Genomic DNA, 24,247 nt, shown 5'->3' on the forward strand with positions numbered 1-24,247 from the left:
TGTTGTGAGACTCTTAAATACTCAAAGCATTGTTACTGCTTAGTTTTAGGTAACCATAATGTTGCTAATATACAGGCACTTTGGATTCTTTCAAAATTGTTGATTTTAAATTACCAAGTCATAGGAACATGAAAATGAAAGTGGTAATAATGTAACATCAATGGAGCCACTGAGGACTGGAAAGGACAAGAAAGAAGCAGATGCTTTAACACAGACACCATATATTCTACAGGTCCAAAACTAAACCCAGGGGCACTCAACCACTGAGCCACATCTCCAGCACGTTTTATATATTATTTAGAGACAGGTTCTTACTTAGTTGCTGAAGGCCTTTCTAAATTGCTGAGGTTGGCATTTGAACTTGTGATCCTCCTGTCTCAGCCTCCCAATTCAATGGGATTACAGGTGTGTACCACCATACCCAGTAGACAGCTTTTAAAACACACAACAAATGAATTCATGATGCACTATATGTCATAATGTATATACAGCACACCTTAAATGCAAAATCCAAGATTTTACATCCTAAAATTTCCTGTATGCACACATTTGCCCCATGAGTCTCAGGATCCACCTAGTGAAATTCAGTGTAGGAACTCACCAAATTGTTGAATTGCTCTATCAGCGCTCCAGGGTAACTCCAAAGTCATATGAACTCTTCGCCTTTGATTTTTGGCTCTCCGATCTGCTTGTAATGAAATACCTGAGCTGGCAGCTTCTGAGATGATAGCAATATTCTATATTAAACATAAAGAAAAGAAAAATCACCTTTGTACAAGGTACAAACAGGGCAGTGCCCTAATTAAGACCTACTTTCTCCCTTCCTCAATAATAGGACTACCAGTTCAGCTGGGTACTAGAATGCCTAGCTAGAATCATGGTCAGTTGTCCTAGTCTCCCTTATGGCTAAATGTGAACATGTGGGCATGTACCAGCGAGATGTAGATTTTAAATATAATGTCCTACAATACAATGTGTTTAAATGTAGGAGACACTGGACATGGTGGTACAGGCCTGTAATCCCAACAACTCCAGAGACTGAGGCAATACTGGGGACTCAACCCAATGGCAGTCTTCCATGGAATGATAAATCTTCAACTCTTTTTAGTTTGATGCAGGGTTTCAGTTGTTGAGGCCTGAACTTGTGATACTCTCAGTCTTCTGTGTCACTAGGCTCACAGGTGTGTACTACTTACTATGCCTACCTTTTGAGAAGACAACTTTGAATAATATTTTTATTTAATAATATTTTACGTTTATAAATGATATTTTACACATTTTTATTGTCATTTAGTCAGAAGTTGAATATAGTGAGTCTGCTGTATTATGCACAGAATTGGACATGGCTCTTGATAGTTTTGGGGTTTTTCTTTTTTAATGCAGTACTGCAGACTGAATCCAGGGCCTTACTTATGCAATCCAAACACTCTGCCACTGAGTTACACATCCTCAGCATGTCTTTTATTTTTACATAGGGTCTCACTAAGTTGCCCAGGCTGGTCTCAAGCCTGCCAAGTAGCTGGCATTACATAGGTGTGAACCACCACACCAGGCATAGTTTTATAAAGTCTTAACAAAACACTTTGAGAACAGGGGTTGTGGCACAGTGATAAAATACTTGCCTAGCATTCAGGAGGTCCTAGGCTCAATCCACAAACACACACACACACACACACACGCATGCACACACAATAGATAACTTTAATAGGAAAAAAAAAAGCCCTACCACTTAACATATGGGAATTCTTCCTTTCCCTGCAAAGCATCTAAGAAAAGCATACCTTATCTCCATCCATAAATCTTTGTTTTTCTGTAATATTTAGTATCTCCACAGGCACATCAAGTTCAGATCTTGACTCATAAGATATGCTTCCATCATCATTGCTCACAACCCGACCCTTGCGGCCAGTCATCTGAGAAAAACAATGACATTACAACCAAGATACTTAACTCTGGGGCATGAAACTCAGCAGCTCCTTCATTAAACAAACTTAGGTAGCAGAAACACTAAATACTGCAACACAGTCCCTGGGGAAACTGACACATGGAGCTGTAAGACCAGCACAGCAACTGAGACCCAGGGTGCAGACACACGAGGATACGGGAACAAGACTTTATCAGCTCCAGGACAACTAGAGTAGAGTGAGGGTTCTAAGATCCACCAGAGGAAACTAGACAGATTATGTTGTGGTGATGCTTATACCACTATTCACTCCACAGGGCTTATAAGGCTTAAAAGTGGCTGCAGTGTCACCAATAAAGAAACAGTTCTGACCAAGTCCCACTTATTTACCTCAGCAACGTTCTCTGGACCACCAAGTTCATCGATAAGTTCATCCAGAGTATTAGGAGGCAGGTCTTCAGCTAGCTTTTCTAATTTATCCAGTAGGTCTTTCTTCATCTGTTGGGCCCTTTCCACAGCGTCCTGACTTGTTATGAGGCTACTGTTACTGTTGGTGTTACTGTTAGCTAGATTTAAAAGAACATTTTTTTAAAAAGTCAGTACAAAGTTTAAAAACTTGTTTCATTTAAAAGCATATTTCGGGCTGGGGTTGTGGGTCAGTGATAGAGCGCTTGCCTAGCATGTGTGAGGCACTGGGTTCGATTCTCAGCACCACATATAAATAAATAGAGGCCCATCAACAATTAGAAAATAACTAGAAAAAAATATATATGAAAGACTATACATTAAAAAAAGCATATTTCAAGATGGGAGTGGTAGTCCATGACTATAATTCCAGTGGTTCAGGAGTCTGACAGGAGGATATCAAGTTTGAAGTCAGCCTGGGCAACTTAGCCAGACCCTGCTTCAAAATAGGAAATGGGGATAAGAGTTCAGACCACAGTTCCACAAAAATAAAAAAATAGCATATTTTAGCCAGGCACAGTGGCGCAAACCTATAATCCCAACAAGTGGTGAGGCAAAGTCAAGAAGGTGGCAAGGTTGAGGGCAGCCTGGGCAACTTTGTGAGTCCCTGTGACAAAACAAAAAATAAACAGGAAAGGGGATGCAGCTCAGTGGTGGAGTGCCCTGACTTCAATCCCTAGTATCACAATAAATAAACAGCATATTTCACAGATAAAGCACATTTCTCCGTGGATACCTGGTGCACTGTTAGGAGCAGGTGAGATAACTGGTGTAGATGAAAAACTAGGTCGTTTTGATCCAAGACCTGATGCTAATAAGGCACTTTGAATAGAATCTGGATCTATACTCTTCTTCTTTTTCTTATCTTTGTTTTTCTTGTGATCTTTTCTGATTAACCAGGGATCTGAAAGACGTCAAATCATCTGTTGAACACACAATATTTAAAGAAGAAAATCCCTCACCGTTGAATGTTTTTATTTTGTGAACTGATACTTGAGTCATCACCAACTACAGTGTCCAGGACAGCCCAGTCATACAACAGAGAGTACCATCCCACATTCTGAGGTTCAATTAAAGTAACTGTACAAAACTGACATTATCATGTGCCATAAATAAGGCTCAAGCTTCCCAAAGGAGTTTTCCACCAAGCAAAGGTTAGGACTGTGTGACTATTTGTACTGCACAGAAAAAAAAAAAAAAAAGGTGCTAATATTTCACTGTCAAATACCCTGGAGCCTAAGTATCCTTTCAGTCACACCCGCTACACAGAAACACTTACCATCCTCATCATCCTCACTAGACTCGTCTCTAAATGGATTGAAATCGTCGTCATCTCCAGAGCTCATGTTTTTAGAGCTCTCGTAGTCACTTTCTTCATTGTCAGAGGCATCAGACTCACTCCCACTCTCATCAGAACTGCTACCAGTAAGGCCACCAACTTTTCGTGCTTTTTTGGCTTCTCGAGCTATTTCTTCGCCTACTCTCAAGACCCCAAAAGGAAAGTCAGTCAAAATATGTTTTTAAAGACCAAGCCATCACACTCATTAAATGAGTTAATTTAAATGAGAGGAGCAGAAAGAAAACATTTAGGCAAATACGTAATTACAAAGAAAACTGGCAATCAAAGGCTGACTTTTTGGACTCCCCTAACAACACAGATTATGTTCAATTACTCTCAAGAAAAAAATTACATATCCAAGTACATGCTCCAGACCTGCTTACAAAGTGCACATATTTCAAAACAGATCCAGGACAACTGACTTTAAGACAGAATCTCTGGTCCACAAATTAATTATGAGGCTGTTGGGAGAGCCCAAATAATAAATACAAGTTCACAGTCATGGAATACATAGGGAAAAAGAAAAAAAAAATCAATATATAAAACCTCATTTTTAAAGGTAAACAAGCTCTTGTTTTGAATTATTTTATTTATGTATTTTAGTACTGGGGACTGAACCCAGGGGAGCTTTACCACTGAGCTACATTCCCCAGCCCTTTTTATTTCATTTTGATAGTGTCTCACCAGTTGCTTATAGTTTCTCTAAGTTGCTGAGGCTGGCCTTGAACTTGCTATCTTCCTGATTCAGCCTCCTAAGTCCCTGGCATTACAGGTGTGTGCTACCACACCCAGCTGAACTGTTTAATACTTAGAAAAGGTGTCTGGAACAAACCAAAACTAAAAATGTTAAAAATTTCTCATGTTAATGAGATGGTAAGAACACAATTCAGGAATGAAATATGAACATTCAGCCTTCCTAAGAAGCCACTGATTATAAGGTGAAGCATTACTTTTTGTATCATTAAAATAAAAACTATTGCCAACTAAACATAATATCCAACTCATTTTCATGAATATTAGATATATGAAGCCAGATGTGATAGCCCATGCCTATAATACCAGTGACCCAGGAGGCTAAGGCAAGAGGATTGTCAAGTTTGAGGCCAGCCTCAGCAACTTACTGAGACCATCTCAAAATAAATATTAAATTTGAAGTCTAAGGATGTAGCTCAGTAGTGGAGCACCTGGGTTCCATCCCCAATCCCACCACAGGATGGATGGATGGAAGGGAGGGAGAAAAGAAGTACACATGGGAAAATGAAAGGAAAGAAGGGAAAGGACATAGGAAAGACAATAGAATGAATGAGATATAACTTTCCTATGTTCATATATTAAAACACAATCAGTGAAACTCCCCATCATGTTCAACCACGAGAATGGGATTCTAATTAGAATAAGTTAAACTCTATGTATGTCAAAATACACTATACTGTCATATATACCAAAGAAGAACAAATAAAAAAAAGTTACTGCAAAAAAGGAAGGGAAGGAGGGAAGAAAAAAGGAAGAAAAGAAGGAAGGAAGGAAAAAAGGAAGGAAAGGAAGGTCCTAGATTGGATAAAATAAGGTTAAAGTGTCAGACACTATGTTTAGAACACACAGCATCACAGGTGTTTGCTTTTGGAAGTGCTGAGGAATGAACATAAGATCTTTGAAAGAGCTAGAGCACCACATTCAATCTTGGAATCAATATCAATGTTTTAAAGAAAGATTCTGAGACGTTAATTTCTCAATGTCAAACAGCTTAGAAAGCATCCACACACAAACTAGAGTTTGCCATTATTACCAAATGTCCAACAAACAAGGGTGAATACATTCCCAAAAAGTATCAAATGGGCTGAGCTTGTAGTTCACTGTTAGAGCACTTGCCTAGCATGTGTGAGGTACTAGGTTTGATCCTCAGCACCACATACAAATAAAAATAAACAAATAAAATAAAGGTATTATGTCCATCTATGACTTAAGAAAAAAAAAAAAGTAATCAACTAAAGGCTCTTTATCGTTTTGGTACCAGGGATTAAACCCAGGGGCAAATACATCCCACTCCCACCTGCCTCCTCACCACCGTGTACTGGGGGAATGTGACCACTGAGTCACATTCCCAGCCTTTAAGAGACAGGGTCTAGCTAAGTTGCTTAACACCTAAGTTGCTGAGACTGACTTTGAACTTGCAATCCTCCTGCCTCAGCATCCAGAGCCACTGGGATTACTGGTGTGCACCACCATGACTGGTCTACAGGTTCTTTAAAGTCCTCACCTGATTCTATTTATTAAAGGGCAGTTCTGACAATAGAGAGTCCCCAATTTTGGTCCACATGCATTGTTCATTAGCCATGTAAACCTGTGAACATTCCTGAACCTATTTATCTTATTTGTGCTTTATTTTCCTGTCTATAAAACTGGAAAAACAAGATCAAATTTCCTAAGGACCTCTGGTGGGTTAAATAATATATGGCCAAGTGTTTAACCACAGTGCCTAAAACCAGTCAATTGTTCAAGATCTAAATTAAAACCAGGTTTAGTTTTGCATTCAATACAGCAGAAGCACACCAGTGAAAACTGACAAACCCTTGCCAGATCGAGGAAGGCAGTGCATCCCAAAACACAGCTATTTCAAAATATTCAAATTTAAGTACCTTAAACATTTAACTATTTAAGGAAAAGAATTCACCTTTCCGCTTCTTTATTTTACTTTCTTTACAAGGACTATCTCTTGGTGAGCTGTTATTACTTGGAGCTGTCAGATCAATTCCCAGCAAGCTATAAAGTTTCTTTCTATCCGGAGCAGGGAAGTGTTTTTCAATGAGTGACTGCAGGACTCCTCTGTAGGAAAGAGTGACAATTACTCCTTCATTTGGAAAAATAATTTATTACATGTAAAGTCTTACTAAATATATTTCTATGAAGAAAATATACTTTGCTCAATCTTACAAAAACACAACCCAGTTCCAATGAATTCTTATTTTCTAGGTCAAACCTGTACAACTGAATTATACTGTACACCAAAACGCATATGTGATTTTCACATGTCCTCATAGCTACACTATAAAGTAAAAGAGTTGGGTACAGTGGAACATGACTGCAGTCCCACTACCTGGAGACTGGGCAGGAGGATCATTTGAACCAAGATCAATCTGGGTAACACAGCAAGACCCTTTTTGGGAAAAGGAAAAAAACAAAAACCACCTTCTCAGGAGAATCACAAGTTTGAGCAGAATGGGCAAAAAAGTGACCAAGTATGTATGGGGCCCTGGGTTCAATTCCTGGTGCTACAAAATAAACATAATCAAATTCATTATTTAGGGAGGGGGAGTCCAAAGTGCAGTGGCAGACACCTTTAAATCCTATCGACTTGGGAGGCTAAGTCATAGGGATCTCAAGTTCAAGGTCAGCCTTAGCATCTTAGCAAAACCCTGTTTCCAAAAAAATAAAATAAAATAAAAGGTTGGGGATATAGCTCAGTCAGTGGTAGACTGAATTTAATCCCCATTACAATAGGAAAAAATAAACTAATTTTAATAACATTTTAACTCAAGATAGCACTTCAAAGTTTAATGTTTCTATTTCTGTCCTTAGGAAGTCTTTGAAACCTAGTGTGTATTTTACATTAAGGACATAACTAAATCTGGACTGTCACCACAACCACTCAAATAGTAACATGTGACAAGTAGCATTTCTAAAGTACAGAAAACTACAAAATTCTGCTAAGTAGTTTTCAGTTTTATTTACCTATATCCCCAAAGACAAGAAACAATATAGTGGTAAAGATTATGCTACTGAATTTATTATCAGACAATATTTTTAAAAGATTTTTGAAGATCTCAGGTCTATTTTCTTTTTTTTTTTTTTAGGTGTGGGGGTATGTGGGCGGTTCTGTGGATTTAATCCAGGGACCCTATCCTCATGAGCTCCATTCCCACCACTTTCAAAATAGGGTCTCACACTATGTTGCCCAGACTGGCCTTATATTTGCAACTGTCCTGCCTCAGGCTCCCAGGTTGCTGGGATTACAGGCATGCGTCAACATACCCAGCATATTTTCCATATTTTGTAGCATATCTTATAATGGGGCCAACTACAGTTACTATTCTTCTGGAAAATAAAAATAACACAAAACTGAATCGAAATCAAACCACACTATCACATATTTCTAAGATGTACAACACAAATAAAATCAAGTCCTTCTGTTAGTTCACATATTGTGTGTAACACTGGCAAAACGCTTAACATTTCAGGACTATTAGACTTTTATATTACTGATTCCCAAAAGACATTCTGTTATATAGAAAAGCACAGAAATGCAAAAACTCAGATGAGTAAACTTTTGAAAATATAGGTGAACAAAAAATTCTGCTTCAATGAAATGCCAACATTTGAACAAAATCTAAGTAAAAACTCAAGAAGAAAAGCAAAAATGTTACTTGGCAGTTGAAACAAAATCATTCAATTCTCCTCCGCCCTCTTCCAAGGCTTCCAAAGTTCTAGCTTCTCCTGTAGACTGCAGACCAATTACGACACACTGAAGAAAATAAAATGTATTGATTATAAATAAAAATACATCTATGGTTTCTTATTAAGACATATAAATAGCAAAAACATTTTAAAACAGATTCAAAGAATGAGCCTGTAATCCCAGCAGCTCAGGAGGCTAATGCAGGAAGACTCAGAGTTCAAAGCCTGTCTGAACTACTTAGTGAAGCCCAAAGCAACTCAATGAGAACCTGTCTCTAAATAAATTATTAAAAAGGGCTGGGAATGTGGCTCAGTGGTTAGGTGGAATTCAATCCCCAGTAGAAAAAAATAAAAATAAAAAATTTTTGTAAAGAGTGTTTATTACATATATTTGAGATATACTATATCTGAAAAACTTAGGAAATAGATTATAATAGCAAGCATGATTATAGTCCCTGCCCTTATGGAGTTTATAGTCCATCTGTGTTCTAAGTAGATAAAATACTATCAAATAGAAAAATAGGCCCACTGCAGTGCCGCACGCCTATAATCCCAGCGAGTTGGGAGGCTGAGGCAGGAGGATCCCAAGTTTGAGTCAGCCTAAGCAACTTCAGAAGAATTTGTCTCAAAATAAAATATTTTAAAAAAAAGGTGCTGGGGGTGCAGCTCAGTAGTTAAGTACCCCTGAGTTCAATCCCCTGTGAAAGAAAACAACACAAAAACAAAACAAAAACAAACAGCTTAAGGAGATACATAAGTCATTAGCAGTGACAGGATGGCAGACAGTTATTATATTATATAACGAACTATCTAAAAAATTCTCTAAACAGACATTGGTTTTATAATTTTCAAAAATGTAGTTTACAGGTCTTACTACACTAATGTATTTGCAACTATTATTTAGGAAGATCCAACTTCACAAGTAGAAAAACACCCCCAAAACTAACAACTTAACCAAAATCAGTAAGTCTTCCAACTTACTTTTCCATTCTTGATTTCCTCCCGAGCTAGTTGCACAACCCTTTTAACTTTGGATGCTATGCACAAGTATTTGAAAAATCTCTGGTGAGCGGACCAGAACTGACCCCACATGGACTTCTTCATTCGTTGTTCAGCATCAATCAGATCCGCAGCTTGCTGAAATCGCTCTCTGGCAATGACCCACTGAAGACACACAATCAACATTTTACATATTTTACCTATGAACGCAGCTATTTAATGCAGTCATTTTATAGGAAATAGCTACATTGTAATTTCAAGAATTATGTGACTGAAATAAATGGAAAACGTGGAAAATCTGGGAAATAAGGACATGGGTTAAATTGTCATAATTTTTATTTGTTGTTTCACAGAAGAAATGTTTTCTTTTTGGCTGAGAGACATTAAGATGAATAAAACTAACAGAAATGTCATCAGTTACATTAAAAGCATTAGAAATTAAGACACATTTCTCACCAGTTTGACTGCTTTGTTGTACATTTTAACATAGCTCTGAGAAAGAAGAACTTCCTCAATTTTGAAGGTCACTCCAGTAAAGCTCAGCTGTCGGGCAATGTACATTCCTCTAAGCTTCATATCCATAGCAACAATTTCCATGGCACCAACCCCTCTGAATAAATTAAAACACAGTAACTATCAGTAAATAAAATAGGACTTAACATACAGTTATGGGGTTTTAGCAGTAACATTTCTTAGATTCCTTGTGAGAACAATGTACACCATAAGCTGTATTACCTGCGTTCCACTGCTTGAATAAAATCACTGAATTCTCTAAATGGAGTTCCCTCGCCCCATATTCCAAGACGGTTCATATAGGCCATATTGCGTGGTTCAGAAGCACCTGGAAAACCCCCAAATATATTACAGCTGCAAAAATGGCATATATCTATCTCTTAAATTAGAAAGCTACTCACCAGTGGCACTAGCATAAACAACTCTGGCTTTTGGCAATTTGTTTTGAAGTTCTAAAACTGCTAAGCCTGTCTTGGTTGGTTTTGAAGAACCAACAGGACAAAGGTTTTTTGCTTTATGACATTCATCAAAAACTATCTATTAGGAATAAATTAAGGAACAAATCACAATAGTATTAGGTGCCTATGAATTTTCAGTAAAAGTTAACTCTTACATCTCTGATGTCTTCTGTTTCTATTTTTAAGATTACAAGCATACAGAAAGACCTCTATGTGCTTCTCCTCTATTTCATCCCCCTCCCTCCTAGACTGAGGAATCCACTGAATTTGGTATTTATCGTAGCTATTATGTATTTGCGTGGTACTCAGGATTAAACCAAGGGGCACTTTACTACTGAGCTATGCACATCCCCAGTCTTTTAAAATTTTAAGACAGGGCCTAAGTTAAGGCAGGTCCAAAATTACATTGTTCCTGCCTAAGTGTCCTGAACCACTGGGATTACTGTCATATACCACCCTGTCCAGCTATTTTTTAAAATCCCAAATCAGGGTCTGCCTAAATTGCCCAGGCTGTCCATGGACTTGTGGGCCTCCTGCCTCAACCTCCCAAGTGGCTGGGGTTACAGGAGAGTGCCACTGTGCCTGGATAGATTAAGTTCTTAATTAGAATGAACAAAAAATACCTGCTACAAGAGAGGTAATTTGGTAAACACTGTGTACTTAGAAGAATTGGCAATGATTTAATCGGCACTTTAAAACTTTGTGTCCCTCATGCAGGATGTTATAAGATATGCTATGAACAAACACATTTCGAAAAAAATATTCTTATTCTCAGGTAGGAAATGTTTAAATGTGCAATGTGGAGCCCAAAGAAGTGATAGAATATTCAGTATTTCCATGTCCATAAACATTTTCCAAAACCAGGAGTTTAAATATTGGTGCCCTGACAGATAAGACTCTAATTATTAAAGTGCTCATTACCAATAACTTATTAAACTTGGCATTCTTCCTTTCTGAAGATCTGTTCTTACAAATCTTTGTGCAATTAAAAAATATAAAATAAATACAACTATCATAAAGGATACCACTCCATCGAAGTCGTCACCACACCAATGCAGAAGTTGTTTCAACCTCGTTTTATATTTACCACCAGACTGGCTTTCACCAATAAGGGAAGAATAGGTAGCGAAAATAACACCCTTTTTCACACTCCCATTATGTTTGGATGAAATTTTCCCATACTTAAACTAAAAAAGAAAAGAAGAATTTATTCAGCATACCTTCTCTTGGAAATATTTATCCTACCCCAACCTCTATAGCAGGACTTAACCTGGTAGGCTCAAGTGCAGAAAAATCAAACCACCACCCCTAAGATAATGTGCAAAATTTCTTCTATGTATACATACACACTTACTTTTTAGTTAAGTCTTAAGAAAGTCTATCATCATCAAAAAATGAAAACCAAACTCCCCTAAGAAAAAGGTACAATACTTACGCCACAAATATTTATTGTACACTTACTAAATGACAAGCACTGTTTAAGTTCCTAGGGCATGGATTTGTGAGTAATGTGCCCTTACTCAACTATACTGCTCAAAAATAAACACCATTTCTAGATGCCACTTGTATGTTCGTAGTTGTATGTTTTTAGTTTTAATTTGTTTGCAGTCAAAATAGTGCTTTAACAACCAATCAATCCACTATTCAGATGTTCTGTTCATCAGTAGCTTACTGAGGAGGCACCCAAATAAGGAACCAATTTAGGACTGACTAGGAAAGTAGACTTACATGTACTTTTTTTTTTTTTTTTTTTAATGTTTTTACTTGGAGATGGACACATTACCTTTATTTATTTATTTGTGTGGTGCTGAGAATGAAACCTAGTGCTTCACATGTGCTAGGCAAGTGCTCTACCACTGATCCACAACCCCAGCCTCCATGAACTTTTTTTTTTTTTTTTTTTTTTTTGGGGGGGGGGGGGGGGGGGATGGGGATTGAATTTAGGGGCACTCAACCACCGAGTTACATCCCCAGTCTTTTTTGTATTTTATTTAGAGATAGGGTCTCACCGAGTAGCACCTTGATAAATTGCTGAGGCTGGCTTTGAACTTGCGATCCTCCTGCCTCAACCTCACGAGTCATGGATTACAGGTGTGCATCAATGCACCTGGCCCCACGTACTTATTTTTTTTATTTATTAATTTTTTTGTGGTGCTGCAGATTGAACCCAGAGCATTATGTTTACACGAAAACGCTCTATGAACTGAGCTACATCTCCCCACGTACTTATTTTTAAGGTAGGAGGGAGTTACTTGTAGGAATTATGTTTGTCACGTGTACCTTTACAATCAATAGATGCACAGAATCTTAATAACGTTTTCCCAAATGAATAATAAGATTCAAATCAAATTAAAATTTGCTTTGCGGGCTGGGGAGATAGCTCAGTCAGTAAAGTGCTTGCCTTGCAAGCACAAAATCCTGGGTTCAATCCCCAGCACCGCAAAAAAAAAAAAAAAAAAAAAAAAAAAAAAATTGCTTTAGACACTGACACCCATTTTCTTGTACTTTAACATGAACACAGGTACAGACATGCAAGCTCATTAGGTGGACAAATACTAAAACCAGTCTTCAAGTCTATTTCCTATATACACTACATGGGATTTGGTGACCTAGAATGACATGCACACTACCTTTGTAAACTATCCTCCTTCTAGCCATAAAAAATTACTCTAAAAACAACACTGAAGACCAAGGCGCTAAGTTCTGTTACAACAGGGACCTTGCCTATTTTGCTTGCTACTATTTAACAAAGAGTCAAACCATCAGGAGTGGCTGGCACTCACTATGTTTTCTATGGAATAACTCACTGAATCCTCAACAACTGTGGAAAGAGTAGAAATAATTATTCCCATCTCAAAGATGAACCAATATTTACTGAATGACCAACTGAACACGAAGTTTTCATACCTTATTTAATGAATGAACCAAAATGTTTTTTGCTCCAATATCCCTCAAATCTCTTTCAGCATCATACTTTAAATCATTTGAAACACTAAACCTGTTTTAAAGAAAATGAAAAAAACACAAATTAAATTCATGTTACAAAAAAAAAAAAAAATTCATTTTATATCATTCTAGAATTTGGGAATACAGCCAGGTTTTGACATTTCAAAGACATACACCTACACACTAAAACCCATCTCCATATGAAGTAATTATTCAGAAATGAGAGCTACCGCAGACAGCCCAAATACTTACCATAATGCTCTTTTTCTACTCAACAAGTAATTTTCATAGATGATTCCTGCTATCGTTCTGCCTTTTCCCACACCAGCACCATCACCTATTAGGAAGCCAGCTCGATCTCCATTAGGAAGGAATGTTTCATGTTGCTGGGGAGGGGGGGGGAAGGCTGGAGTTTAATCCTGTATACATATATATTTTAAAAATAATTTTATTTGATTTATTTTTATGTGGTGCTGAGGACTGAACCCAGTGCCCCATACCTGCTAGGCAATCACTCTACCACTGAGCTACAACCTCAGGCCCAATCCTATATATATTTTTATTTATCTTGCATGTATGGTTTAAGGAACATACTGACTTCATTTATTTTTTACATAAATTACAAAGGATTTGTACTTCAATGAAAATACTTTCTACAGACTTATCACATTTTCTTCTTTATCTTCCCAGTCATCAAAAACTCAGGCAATAAAATGGTGAGGAATCCTTCATACCCTTTTCAACATTTACATTTCAAATGCAAACTTTGATGTCACACATGATGGGGGGAGTGGCTATGTAAGTCCTTAATTTCAGAGTAATAAAATGTCTAAAAATCCTTTTAACATCACTGGTGTTTAACTCTACAGTTTTTAAGGCCTACTGCACAAGCCTTGCAATGTAGTTACATCTATTTATTCCAGCATCAAGAGTAAGAGCAATCTATCTTTCTAGCTTTGGGTGGTGACAAATAACCACACATATACATTTTTATTTTTTGTACTGGGGATTGAGTCCAGGGGTGTTTTACTACTGAACTACATTTTTGTTTTTAATTTTAAGACAGGTTCTCCTTAAGTTGCTGAGGTTCTCAACTAATTCACCAGGGCAAGTCTTAAACTTGTGATCCTCTTGCCTCAGACTCCCATGTAACTGTGATCATCAGCATGGGTCACTGCTTGGCTTTGTTTGTTTTAAGGTACTGGAACCCAGGAATGCTCTACCACAAAGCTACATCCCCAACCCTATTCACACCCAGTGACTCTGGAGGCTAAGGTAGGAGGATTACAAGTTTAAGGCCAGCCTCAGCAACTTGGTGAGATCCTGTCTCAAAAAAACTAAAAAAAGCTGGTGATGTAGCTCAGTGGTAAAGCATTCCTGGGTTCAATCCCCAGTGCAAAAATAATAATAACAATAATAATAAAGATTTTCATGCAAGAAAATTTTACCTTTCAATTAAAATGACCATAGCATACGAACTTAGGTAAAAAGATAAATATTATACGTAATTATGAATTCTTGCTTACCTGGGCTGCATATGTAACTGCTTCAAGCTGTAAAGCTGATAACCAACCATTATCAATGGTCTCTTCAGAGATAGATGTTTTGTACCAAACATCAGGAGGAGTAACACTGGATAAAGAGCTAGTTTCCACTACAGCATCTGGGTGACGTAGGCCAATTTTCACTAAAAAATTTTAAAATATTTCATTTATATCATTCTAAAAACATTTCCAGTTTTATTCTAAGATATATTTTCCTAAAACAGATAAATAACTACTCTGAGCTTCTATAAAAAGTTATTCACGATATGGTGCATAAATTTGACTAAAATGATTAACGACTGCATATGGTCTGAACAGAGACATGATGATAAAGATCTAGTTTAAAAACTTAGGAATTAGTTGGGCATTGTGGGGATGTGTATAGTCCTATCTTCTCAGGAGGCCAAGATGGGAGGATCACTCCAGCCCATGATTTAGAGGTCAGCCTGGGCAACATAGCAGGATGTCAACTCAAAAAATAAGTGAAGTAAAAAACTGTAAAAGTAAGTAAGTAAGTAAGTAAATAAATAAATAAATTTAGTTCATATGACCAGGTTTTCCAGGATTAACGTATTAATCCTAGATTATACATCGCTCATTTTGTTCAGAAAAACAAATTTGTAATTTGATTTTACTTTGAAAGGAAATCCTACCTATAATATTAAAGAGCAATTAATTCCCCACACTGTATAACACCAATAATTCTTTTTTTTTTTTTTTTTTTTTTTTTGGCGGTGCTGGGGTTGAACCCAGGGCCTTGTGCTTGACAGGCAAGCACTCTGTGATGAGCTGTATCCCCAGTCCCATGACATCAATAATTTTAGATAATGTGCAGCAAATATTTCCAATCAAATAGTAAACATTTTCAGCTTTGCAGTGATGCAGCCTCTCCTATACTTACTTAACATTGCTACTGCAGTGGAAAAACACCCATGGACAATAAATAAGCCAATAAGCATGCCCATATTTCAACAAAACTTCATTTACTAGAGTAGGCAATGGTTCAGATTTCATCTGTTAACTTCTGATTTAAAAGATCATAGACAAATTCTTGACTCTTTTATGAAAACTTTAAATTTAGAGGAGAAAAACAATTTCAGATACCAGCCCCACCCCACCCCCCTTTTTGGGTTTTACTGTTCATTTGCTTGTTTTTCTGCACTGGGGATTGAACTGAGGGTCACTCTACCACTGAGCCACATTCCCACACCTTTTATATTTTGAAACACAGTCTCATTATTGCCCAGGATGGTCTCAATTTGCAGTCCTCCTGCCCCAGGCTCCCAAGTGGCTGGTATGTATGTGTGCACCACCATTTCTGGTTCTGAAAACTCCTTTTAAATACTTAGTTACTTGGGGACCATATGAAGTTGGTAAACAGAATTTTAGTTCAATTTAAATATTAGCATGGGCTGGGGTTGTAGCTCAGTTGGTAGAGCACTGGCCTAGCACAAGTGGGGCACCAGGTTCTATTCTCAGCACCACATAAAGATAAAATAAAGGTATTGCGTCCACCTACTAGAAAAAATATTTTTAAAATAAGTATTAGTAGCTTTTTACAGAAACTAAAATTCACGAAAGACAAAAGATATTTTCTAGACATAGATTTTCAACATATTATCCACACAGACTGAAAAAGTATAAATTTCTATATAAAAACTTAAAAATTGGGTTGGGGCTATAGTTCAGTTGGTAGAGTGCTTGACTCAAAAGCACAAGGCCCCGGGTTCTAATTCCCAGCATCACAAAAAAAAAATAAATAAACCTTAAAAATTATTAACTTTCACCTTCATCCAGTGGCCACTAAAAAAATGAAAAATCATGGATGTTATCCTACAGGCAAAAACTGTGTTCAGGAAAATCAGTGATTTCAAATATCACAAGTTATTTAAGTGTCTAATATTTAATGCTTTTGAATAACCTGTGTAAAATATACATTATTAAATATATATTGCTCTACAATTTGCTTTGATTTTATAATTGCTACTTACTTGAGCAAAATAAACTTGACATAAGATATAATCCAAGAATTTTTTTTTTGGTACCAGGGACTGAACCAGGGGCACTTAATCACTGAGCCACATCTCCAGCTCATTTTATATATTTTGTTTTGAGATGGATCTAAGTTGCGAGGTGCTAATTAAGTTGCTGAGGCTGGCTCTGAACTCCTGCCTCAGCCTCCCAAGGCGCTGGGATTACAGGCATGCACCACCATGCCCAACTATAACCCAATAATTTTTAAACTTGGTTGTAAAAAAACTTCAACCTTGGGCTGGGGATATAGCTCAGTTGGTAGAGTGCTTGCCTTGCAAGCACAAGGCCCTGGGTTCAATTCCCAGCACCGCAAAAAAAAAAAAAAAAAAAAAAAAAAAAAACAAACTTCAACCTATAACAAAGTTCTCCAATTGTGTAGAGGGAAAAAAACCCGTAGTACAACTTTCACGTAACTTAATTTATTCTTATGGTACTGGGAACTGAACCCAGGGACCTTCTATCACTGAGTTATATGCTTATTCCTTTTAGGTTTGCCTCAAACTTGCAATCCTTTCTCAGCCTCCCTCCTAGTTGAAATTACATGCAGGTACCATTGCACCCAGCTCATGTAACTAACTTTTAAAACAGAATTTAAAACTCAATATAAAACATATTAGTCAAACCATATGGTACTCAACACTGATAGGTCCTAAAGGATAAAAGTGTGTAGGGGAGCCAGGTATACTAGTGCACGCCTACAATCCCAGCTATTTAGGAGGTTGAAGCAAGAGAATAACAAATTCAAGACCAGTTTAGGCAACTTATCAAGACCCTGTTTCACAATTAAAAAAAAAAAAAAAAAAAGAATGAAGCCAGATGTGTGGCAGACACCTGTAATGCCAGTGACTCAGGAGGCTGAGGCAGGAGGATCACAAGTTCCAAGTCAGCCTCAGTAACTTAGCAGGGCCCTAGGTAACTTCGAAGGACCCTGTCTCAAAATAAAAAAAAAAAAAGGGCTGGGGATGTGGCTCAGGGGTTAAGTAACCCTGGGTTCAATACCCAGTACCACAAAAAAATGGAAGTGTATAGAGAAGAATTATCTAAATTCCAGAGGAATCCAGAGGTCTTGTTATTGACAAATTCCAAAGACTTACATTTTATTGGCATATACTCGGCATAGGTTTCTGCATGACCCATTTCTTCTTCATCTTCTTCCTCTGGTTCATCCTCCTCTTTTACAACAGGAACCTTCTGTAACACAGAAAATATCATCAACACCCAAGTCTCGAAGCCAGAGGCCCAGCCAACACAAAGAAAAACTATTCTGTGCAAATACCCACAATCTTTATACCTGGAAAGATGTAATGTTATTACCTGCATATTTGCTAAAACCTGAGTCATACTTTGCAACTTCCCTGATTTTCCAATAGGAAGCACAAACAATGGCAACCCACTCTGCTCCTTATATACAAATAAGTAACTGCAAAGCTCCAATCCCTTCAGTCACCATTATCTGGAACTATTCTCCCCTTCAATACTGCCTCTCTGTTGCCCACATCTCTCTCTAATCTTGGTTCTCTTTATTCCAATTCCAGTGCTAGAAAGAACAAGGAATGTGAGGACTAAAGGAAAAACAGTCCAATGCACAGCCCACAGGATCATGGCAAGAGTAAGTCTCACATCTGGGCCACCTTTCTCATTTCACCCCCACATGTCTTCTTTCCCTCAGATCCTACCATCAAAACCCAAGAGATTCTGGAGTTTAAAGACTCTTCTGGAGTACAGAGACTTCTGCATCTCCATAAACACAACAAGCACACGTAAGGTGGCCTCAGACTTTCTCTTCAAACCTCAGCACACTTGAGGGTAAAATGCAGTACTTTAAACAATTAAAATGAGAATAAACCAAGACTGTCTCTGGGAAACCCAGGGAATGGACACCATAGATATGTTTCCCTTTTCTTTCTGTTTAGAATCTTACAGAGAAGGGAATAATAAAGGAATGGGAAGATCCTGAACATTCCTTTTTTCACTACCAGTAAAATCATTAAACAGCTCCTTGTTCCAAGAACAGCAGAGAAGATGTTGTGAAACTCAGTGTTATCAAGCAAGGAAGAAGAGGCGGAAAACCTAGTCAGAAATTCTAGAGTAGGGAGGTCACTGAAAGGTATAAGATGCATATAAATCTACTTCTCTTATTATTTGCCTGAATTCGGAGAATATGATGAAACAAAGATGTTTAATGTGAAAAGGAAAAGGAGTGTGTGAGAGAGCATGGGGGACTAGCCAATCTATAGTGATAGGATCCTGAGATTGAATCCAAAGTACTCCAAAAGGTCTTAAAGTAACACCAAAATGAAAACTAATTTCAGAAATGAGACAAATGGGACTGACCATAAAAACAAAACTGACAGCTGTAAACAACTTGTGCAGTCTTAGCAAACTATCTAAATTCTGGGTCCCCTCTACTCCAACCTTCCTCCCTGATTTGCCTCACCTATAAAACAGGAATGTCAGCCAAATGTCATGGCGCACACCTATATAACCAGAGACTTGGGAGGCTAAGGACCTAAGCAACTTATTAAGACTCTATCTCAAAATAAAGAAATAAAAAGGGATGGGATATGGCTCAGTGGTTAAGAACTCCTGAGTTCAATTCCTGGTACGAAAAAAATTTGTCTATGCTACAGTGATCAAATCTCTTCTCCCTCCAAAATTTTTCTCGCCCTATTTAAATTTTTAAAAATATCACCAGGGCCAGGTATGATGGTGCACACCTGTAATCCCAGCCACTTGGGAGGCTGAAGGATGAGGATTGCAAGTTCAAGGCCAGCCTCAGCAACTGAGCAAGCTCTAAGCAACTTTGTGAAGACCCTGTCTCAAAAAAAATTAAAAAGGCTGGGGATGTACCTCAGTGGTATAGTGCCCCGGGTTCAATCCTCAGTACCAAAACAAAATAAAAATATCACCAAAGGTAAAACTGCATGACAATTTTGGAGAAATGAAGGATCATAAAATCCAGAGTAGACATGCATTTTCTTGGGGGGAGGCCCCCCACGGGATTGTTAATCGGGGGACACTTAACCAATGAGCTATATCCCCAGCCCGTCTCATGTTTTATTCTGAGACAGGGTTACTAAACTGCTTAAGGCTTCACGAAGCTGCTGAGGCTGATTTGGAACTTGTGATCCTCCTGCCTCAGCCTCCTGAGACTGAGGAGAATGTTGTGCTTTCTATAGCTATTTTACAGTGGTCTCCTAGAATTAAGATGGGATTATAGGCATGTGCCATGTACCTGCCTTTGGTTTTTAATTCAATTCATTTGGGGATCTTGTGTTCCACCATTTCCTTCCTTTTTTTAAAATCTGTACCAGGGATTGAACCCAGGGTTGCTTTCCACCGAGTCACATTCCCAGTCATTTTCTTCCTTTCTTTCTTTTTTTTTTTTTTTAAATTTTGAGGCAGGGTCTTGCTAAGTTGCTGAGGCTGGCCTTGAATTTGCAATCCTGCCTCAGATCCAGAATTGCTGAAGTTATAGGTGTACGCCTGCTCACCCAGTCTTTTTTTGGCAATACTAGACATTGAACGTGAGGCCTCACACAAGCTAGGCAAGCACTTTGCCACTGAGCCCCTTTTAAAAAAGTTGTTTTTAAATAGGCTGTCACTAAGTAGCTGAGGCTGGCTTTGTACTTATGATCCTCCTACCCTAGCCTCCTGAGTAGCTGAGACTATAGGCATGCACCACTGCTCCCCACAGTTCAACACCATTTTTAAGTCAAGTGGATGTGAAATGGCAACTGACATCAAGTTTTGGATCAAGGAGATAAATGGGGGTGAGGGAAACCATGACACCTGAGCAATGCCTTCCAACACACAGTGCAGACATTCACTACTCAACACTAGGCAAGTTTTACCAGACAAAGAATATGGGCCCAGGCCTGTCGGATACTGCTATTTTTCAAAAGAACCTGGATTTTTACGTGGCAGCAACAAATTCAAAATTATTCAAAATACTGTAAATGCCTAAGAAAAAACACCTGTCACCTAGTTTTGGTTCACAGGTTACTAATTTACAATGTATTAGATGTTTCGTCAATTGTAGGCCAAAACAGAACTTTTAGTATTATTATGGGCAAAATGATTACGGATTGGAATGGGAACATGAGTAATATATCAAGTATCTCTAAAAGAAAAATGCTTTGCTACCATTATATTAAGTAAACTGGATGCTGCTAGTATTTGCTCTCCTGGTCCCTACTCAAAATCTGAGGTATAGATGCTATAGTCTCCAATTCCAGACTCCATGCCCAAGTCCTAACAAGCCTTTGGTATTCTACAGGCAGCCGTATCGTATTTCCTTCCTTTTTCTCTTCCCCCTTGCCCTTTTCAAATTCCCTCCTATAATCCTCTTAGGTTAGCCTTGTTACCTCACTTTTAGATTCTAACCAGACTTCAACCTGCCTCTCTCCCTACTCATCCTGAGTCACTAGCAGGCTTCTCCCTCTCCTCCAGTGGCTCCACCAAGTCGAAGTTCTTTAAGCTCACTTCAGGGCCCTCCACCTCCTCTTTGCCCTCTAATGCTCTGCCTCCCCGCTAACATGCCTTCTCTACATGGTTTTGCGTTCAGCCCCAGCTCCATCACACATGGCACAAAGCCATTCACAGAGGTCTTGCCTTCCTCCAAACTCATAAGCTCCACTGTGAGGAGCACACAGTACCTTCTGGTGAGCCTACATTACTACTTCAGGTGGTTGTTACATTTCGTTTATTGAAGGAGGGGAGACACCACATAATATCTGTGTTTAGTGATTTAATTTACTCTAGAGAGGCTTAAGCTTCCCCCAGGTTTACATAACAGAGAACCCCTCTGCTCAAGGTCTCCTGAGGGTTGTTCTGCAGCACTTTTAGTCAAGTGTACTTTCATACTATACAAAAACATAGATGAACTTTTTGAAACTCACCAAGGTTGGGGAAAAACTCCTCATCTTCATGTCATTTATCCAAATTCTTGCTACTTCTTTATTAGAAGACTCTTTCTTCACTGTACCATTACTTACGTCAGCTGAGGGGCAGAAATAAATTCATATTTTAGAACACAATCTCAATTTCTTTTCCTAGTTTATAAGTTCAGAGAAGTTATTCATTTCACAAACCAAAGGACATCAATATGCCTATTGCTAAATTTAGTGTACATGTGAAAACATTCCAAATTATGTGTCTTCATGTAAGAATCAACTTTAGAAAATAAGTACTCAAAAGAAATGCATGGAGGGGTGTGGGGGCACATACCTGTAAACCCAGCTACCAGGGAAGCTGAGGTAGGAGGCACCCCAAGTTCTAATTTTGTGGTTACTTACTCTTTTTTTTTTTTTAATTGTAGATGGACAGAATGCCTTTATTTTGTTTCTTTTTATGTGATGATGAGGATGAAACCCAGTGCCTCACATGTGCTAGGTAAGTGCTCTGCCACTGAGCTACAGCCCCAGCCCAACTAATTTCTGAAGGAATAATTACCTGCAGAAGGAAAATCATTTTGGGAACTCCTTATTTTACTCTTTATTCCCCCAGAATAAAGATTCACACAATGACTGAACACTTTCTTCTTCTACATCAGTGGTTTCCAAAATATTTTTAAATACAGCAATAGAACCCCAGAAACCAAACTAGTTAAACCTGAACTATTTAACTGAATGGGTTTGTGGAGTGGGGTGGGGCCAAAGACTGTGTAACCATCCTGCAAGTATCCCTGACGTACCTCTAGTACAGAGAATTTGTGAGATCACAGTGTGAAAATCACTGCTCTTAAGGGAGAGAAAGCCAGGAAGTCTGATTAGTGTCCTATCTATTCTACCAAAGATTGAAAATATCTGGCAAGTTTATCATTTAGAAGTCAAAAATGAGTAGACATAATTAAAGTCTTTAAAAGACAAAAAATTGAGGAAAAAAAACAGTTGATAAAACTCTAGAAAAACCAATGATCACTTCAGAATTTTAAGACTAGAGCTCAAGTGAAATCAGAACCCAAAGAAAAACCCAAAAGACTAAGGGTTCCAAAAGGGGCAATACACCACATAAGAAGTGGACCATAAAAAACCATTCTGTCTGCAGTGTTTACACCTTCACTGTTCTTCCCTTCAGTAAAAAGATGATCCCTCACCTACAACACAAACCTTTGTGTTTCTTCAGCATTCACTTACCACCTTTTTTTTTTGAGTCCTGTTCTAGTTTAAGTTTTTCAGGATTACATCCAAGGATAATCTTGATTTACAGTCTCTTATCTCTTAAAAATTATTATACTGAATGTGGGAGAACTTCATGTACAAGATATTACTCAGCCAGCTCCAATTTATTCCGTTTTGCTCTCCAAACTCTCCTCCCAATGGCATACGTCCTCTGAGTTATCAGGGCATAAACTGATTTGAAAAGTAGAATACTCAGGGAACACCTCATATGAAAGGGGCAAGCTTCATTATTAAACCCAAAGACATGACTGAAAAGAATCTTCCACTAACTGCTGACCACCTCCAACTTCCCCAGGAGTCATCTGGATGCTGCCCTGCACTTCAGCCATGTCAGGCCACCATCCTAAACTCCATGGTAGGAAAGGAAAACCAGTACTGAGACAATTAGAATTAATTCCCAAGTAGCCTTTAGCTGCCAGTAAACAGTGAGATCAGAACGATGATCTTAAAGTAAATAAACTACAGCCACAAGGACACGATGGTATGGACCCAAACTTAAAGGTAAGATTACCTGAAAATTTTAGTTACATCGTCACAGAGATAAAGTTAATTCTATAAACATTTCTTAATGATTTTTCACAATGCCCTTACCCTCTACTTCATAAACACAAAAACACTATAATTTTCGAGCTATCAATTCTGCCACAAACATGGACTGTTCATAGCTCAAACAAACAGGAAAATAAAGTTCCTTGGAAGGAGAAACTGTCTGCTTGAAATCTATCACCTTAGACTGGAGTGTAGATCAGCAGTACAGCACTTGCCTAATCATTCTCAAGACCACGGATTTCTTCCCAGCACCATGCAAAAATAAATAAATATAAACATAAATAAAAATCACCAACTAATTCTAAGAGTCTGATAAGATGCTACGTATGTACTAGTGCAAATCATCAGGAGCATGTCTTAACAGCTAACGTTTTATCTTCATTTATCCCTTTCACCCAAACAAAAGCTATGGAGCACCCATTTCTGTGCTGAAACTGTAAAAACAGTGGCCAGCATAGGTCATAGCTGAGGTCAGAGTATCTCCAACACGGCCCATCGAAAGACTGATAAAACAAGACTAAACACTGGGGAACTTTTATGTAACAATAGACTGAGGCAATCTTTAACTCAATGGAGGAAGGAAGAAAAATCTCTCCCTCTTACAGATTCAAGTTTTAGTCTTTTAAAACTACACTGCTGGGGCTGGGTGTGGTGGCGCATGCCTGTAATCCCAGCAGCTCAAGAGGCTGAGGCAGGAGGATTGCAAGTTCAAAGCCAGCCTCATCAACAGCAAGGCACTAAGCAACTCAGTGAGACCCTCTCTAAATAAAATACAAAACAGGGCTGGCAAAGTGGCTCGGAGGTTGAGTGCACCTGAGTTCAATCATCAGTACCAAAAAAACCAAACCAAACCAAAAAAAAAC

At 38.2% G+C, this 24,247-nt stretch overlaps 1 protein-coding gene across 5 annotated transcripts in view; it reads right to left on the bottom strand.

Annotated features, from left to right (window-relative positions):
• The window catches only part of SBNO1 (strawberry notch homolog 1), a 55,813-nt gene that overhangs the window by 18,900 nt on the left and 12,666 nt on the right, over window positions 1-24,247 (bottom strand). For all 5 annotated transcript variants that reach the window (XM_079150440.1, XM_079150443.1, XM_079150442.1 and 2 more), the window contains 17 exons: window positions 21,555-21,655; window positions 17,748-17,844; window positions 14,602-14,762; window positions 13,328-13,461; window positions 13,037-13,127; window positions 11,155-11,316; window positions 10,073-10,208; window positions 9,894-9,999; window positions 9,615-9,768; window positions 9,141-9,323; window positions 8,129-8,226; window positions 6,379-6,530; window positions 3,648-3,845; window positions 3,105-3,272; window positions 2,294-2,469; window positions 1,782-1,913; window positions 602-737 (listed from right to left, as the gene is read on the bottom strand). In XM_079150440.1, coding sequence (XP_079006566.1) covers window positions 602-737; window positions 1,782-1,913; window positions 2,294-2,469; window positions 3,105-3,272; window positions 3,648-3,845; window positions 6,379-6,530; window positions 8,129-8,226; window positions 9,141-9,323; window positions 9,615-9,768; window positions 9,894-9,999; window positions 10,073-10,208; window positions 11,155-11,316; window positions 13,037-13,127; window positions 13,328-13,461; window positions 14,602-14,762; window positions 17,748-17,844; window positions 21,555-21,655 — 2,385 coding nt within the window. The remainder of the gene's footprint in view (window positions 1-601; window positions 738-1,781; window positions 1,914-2,293; window positions 2,470-3,104; window positions 3,273-3,647; window positions 3,846-6,378; window positions 6,531-8,128; window positions 8,227-9,140; window positions 9,324-9,614; window positions 9,769-9,893; window positions 10,000-10,072; window positions 10,209-11,154; window positions 11,317-13,036; window positions 13,128-13,327; window positions 13,462-14,601; window positions 14,763-17,747; window positions 17,845-21,554; window positions 21,656-24,247) is intronic.

Source organism: Sciurus vulgaris (genome assembly GCF_902686455.1).
Source record: "Sciurus vulgaris genome assembly, chromosome: 8".
In the NCBI taxonomy this organism is placed as follows: Eukaryota; Metazoa; Chordata; class Mammalia; order Rodentia; family Sciuridae; genus Sciurus; species Sciurus vulgaris.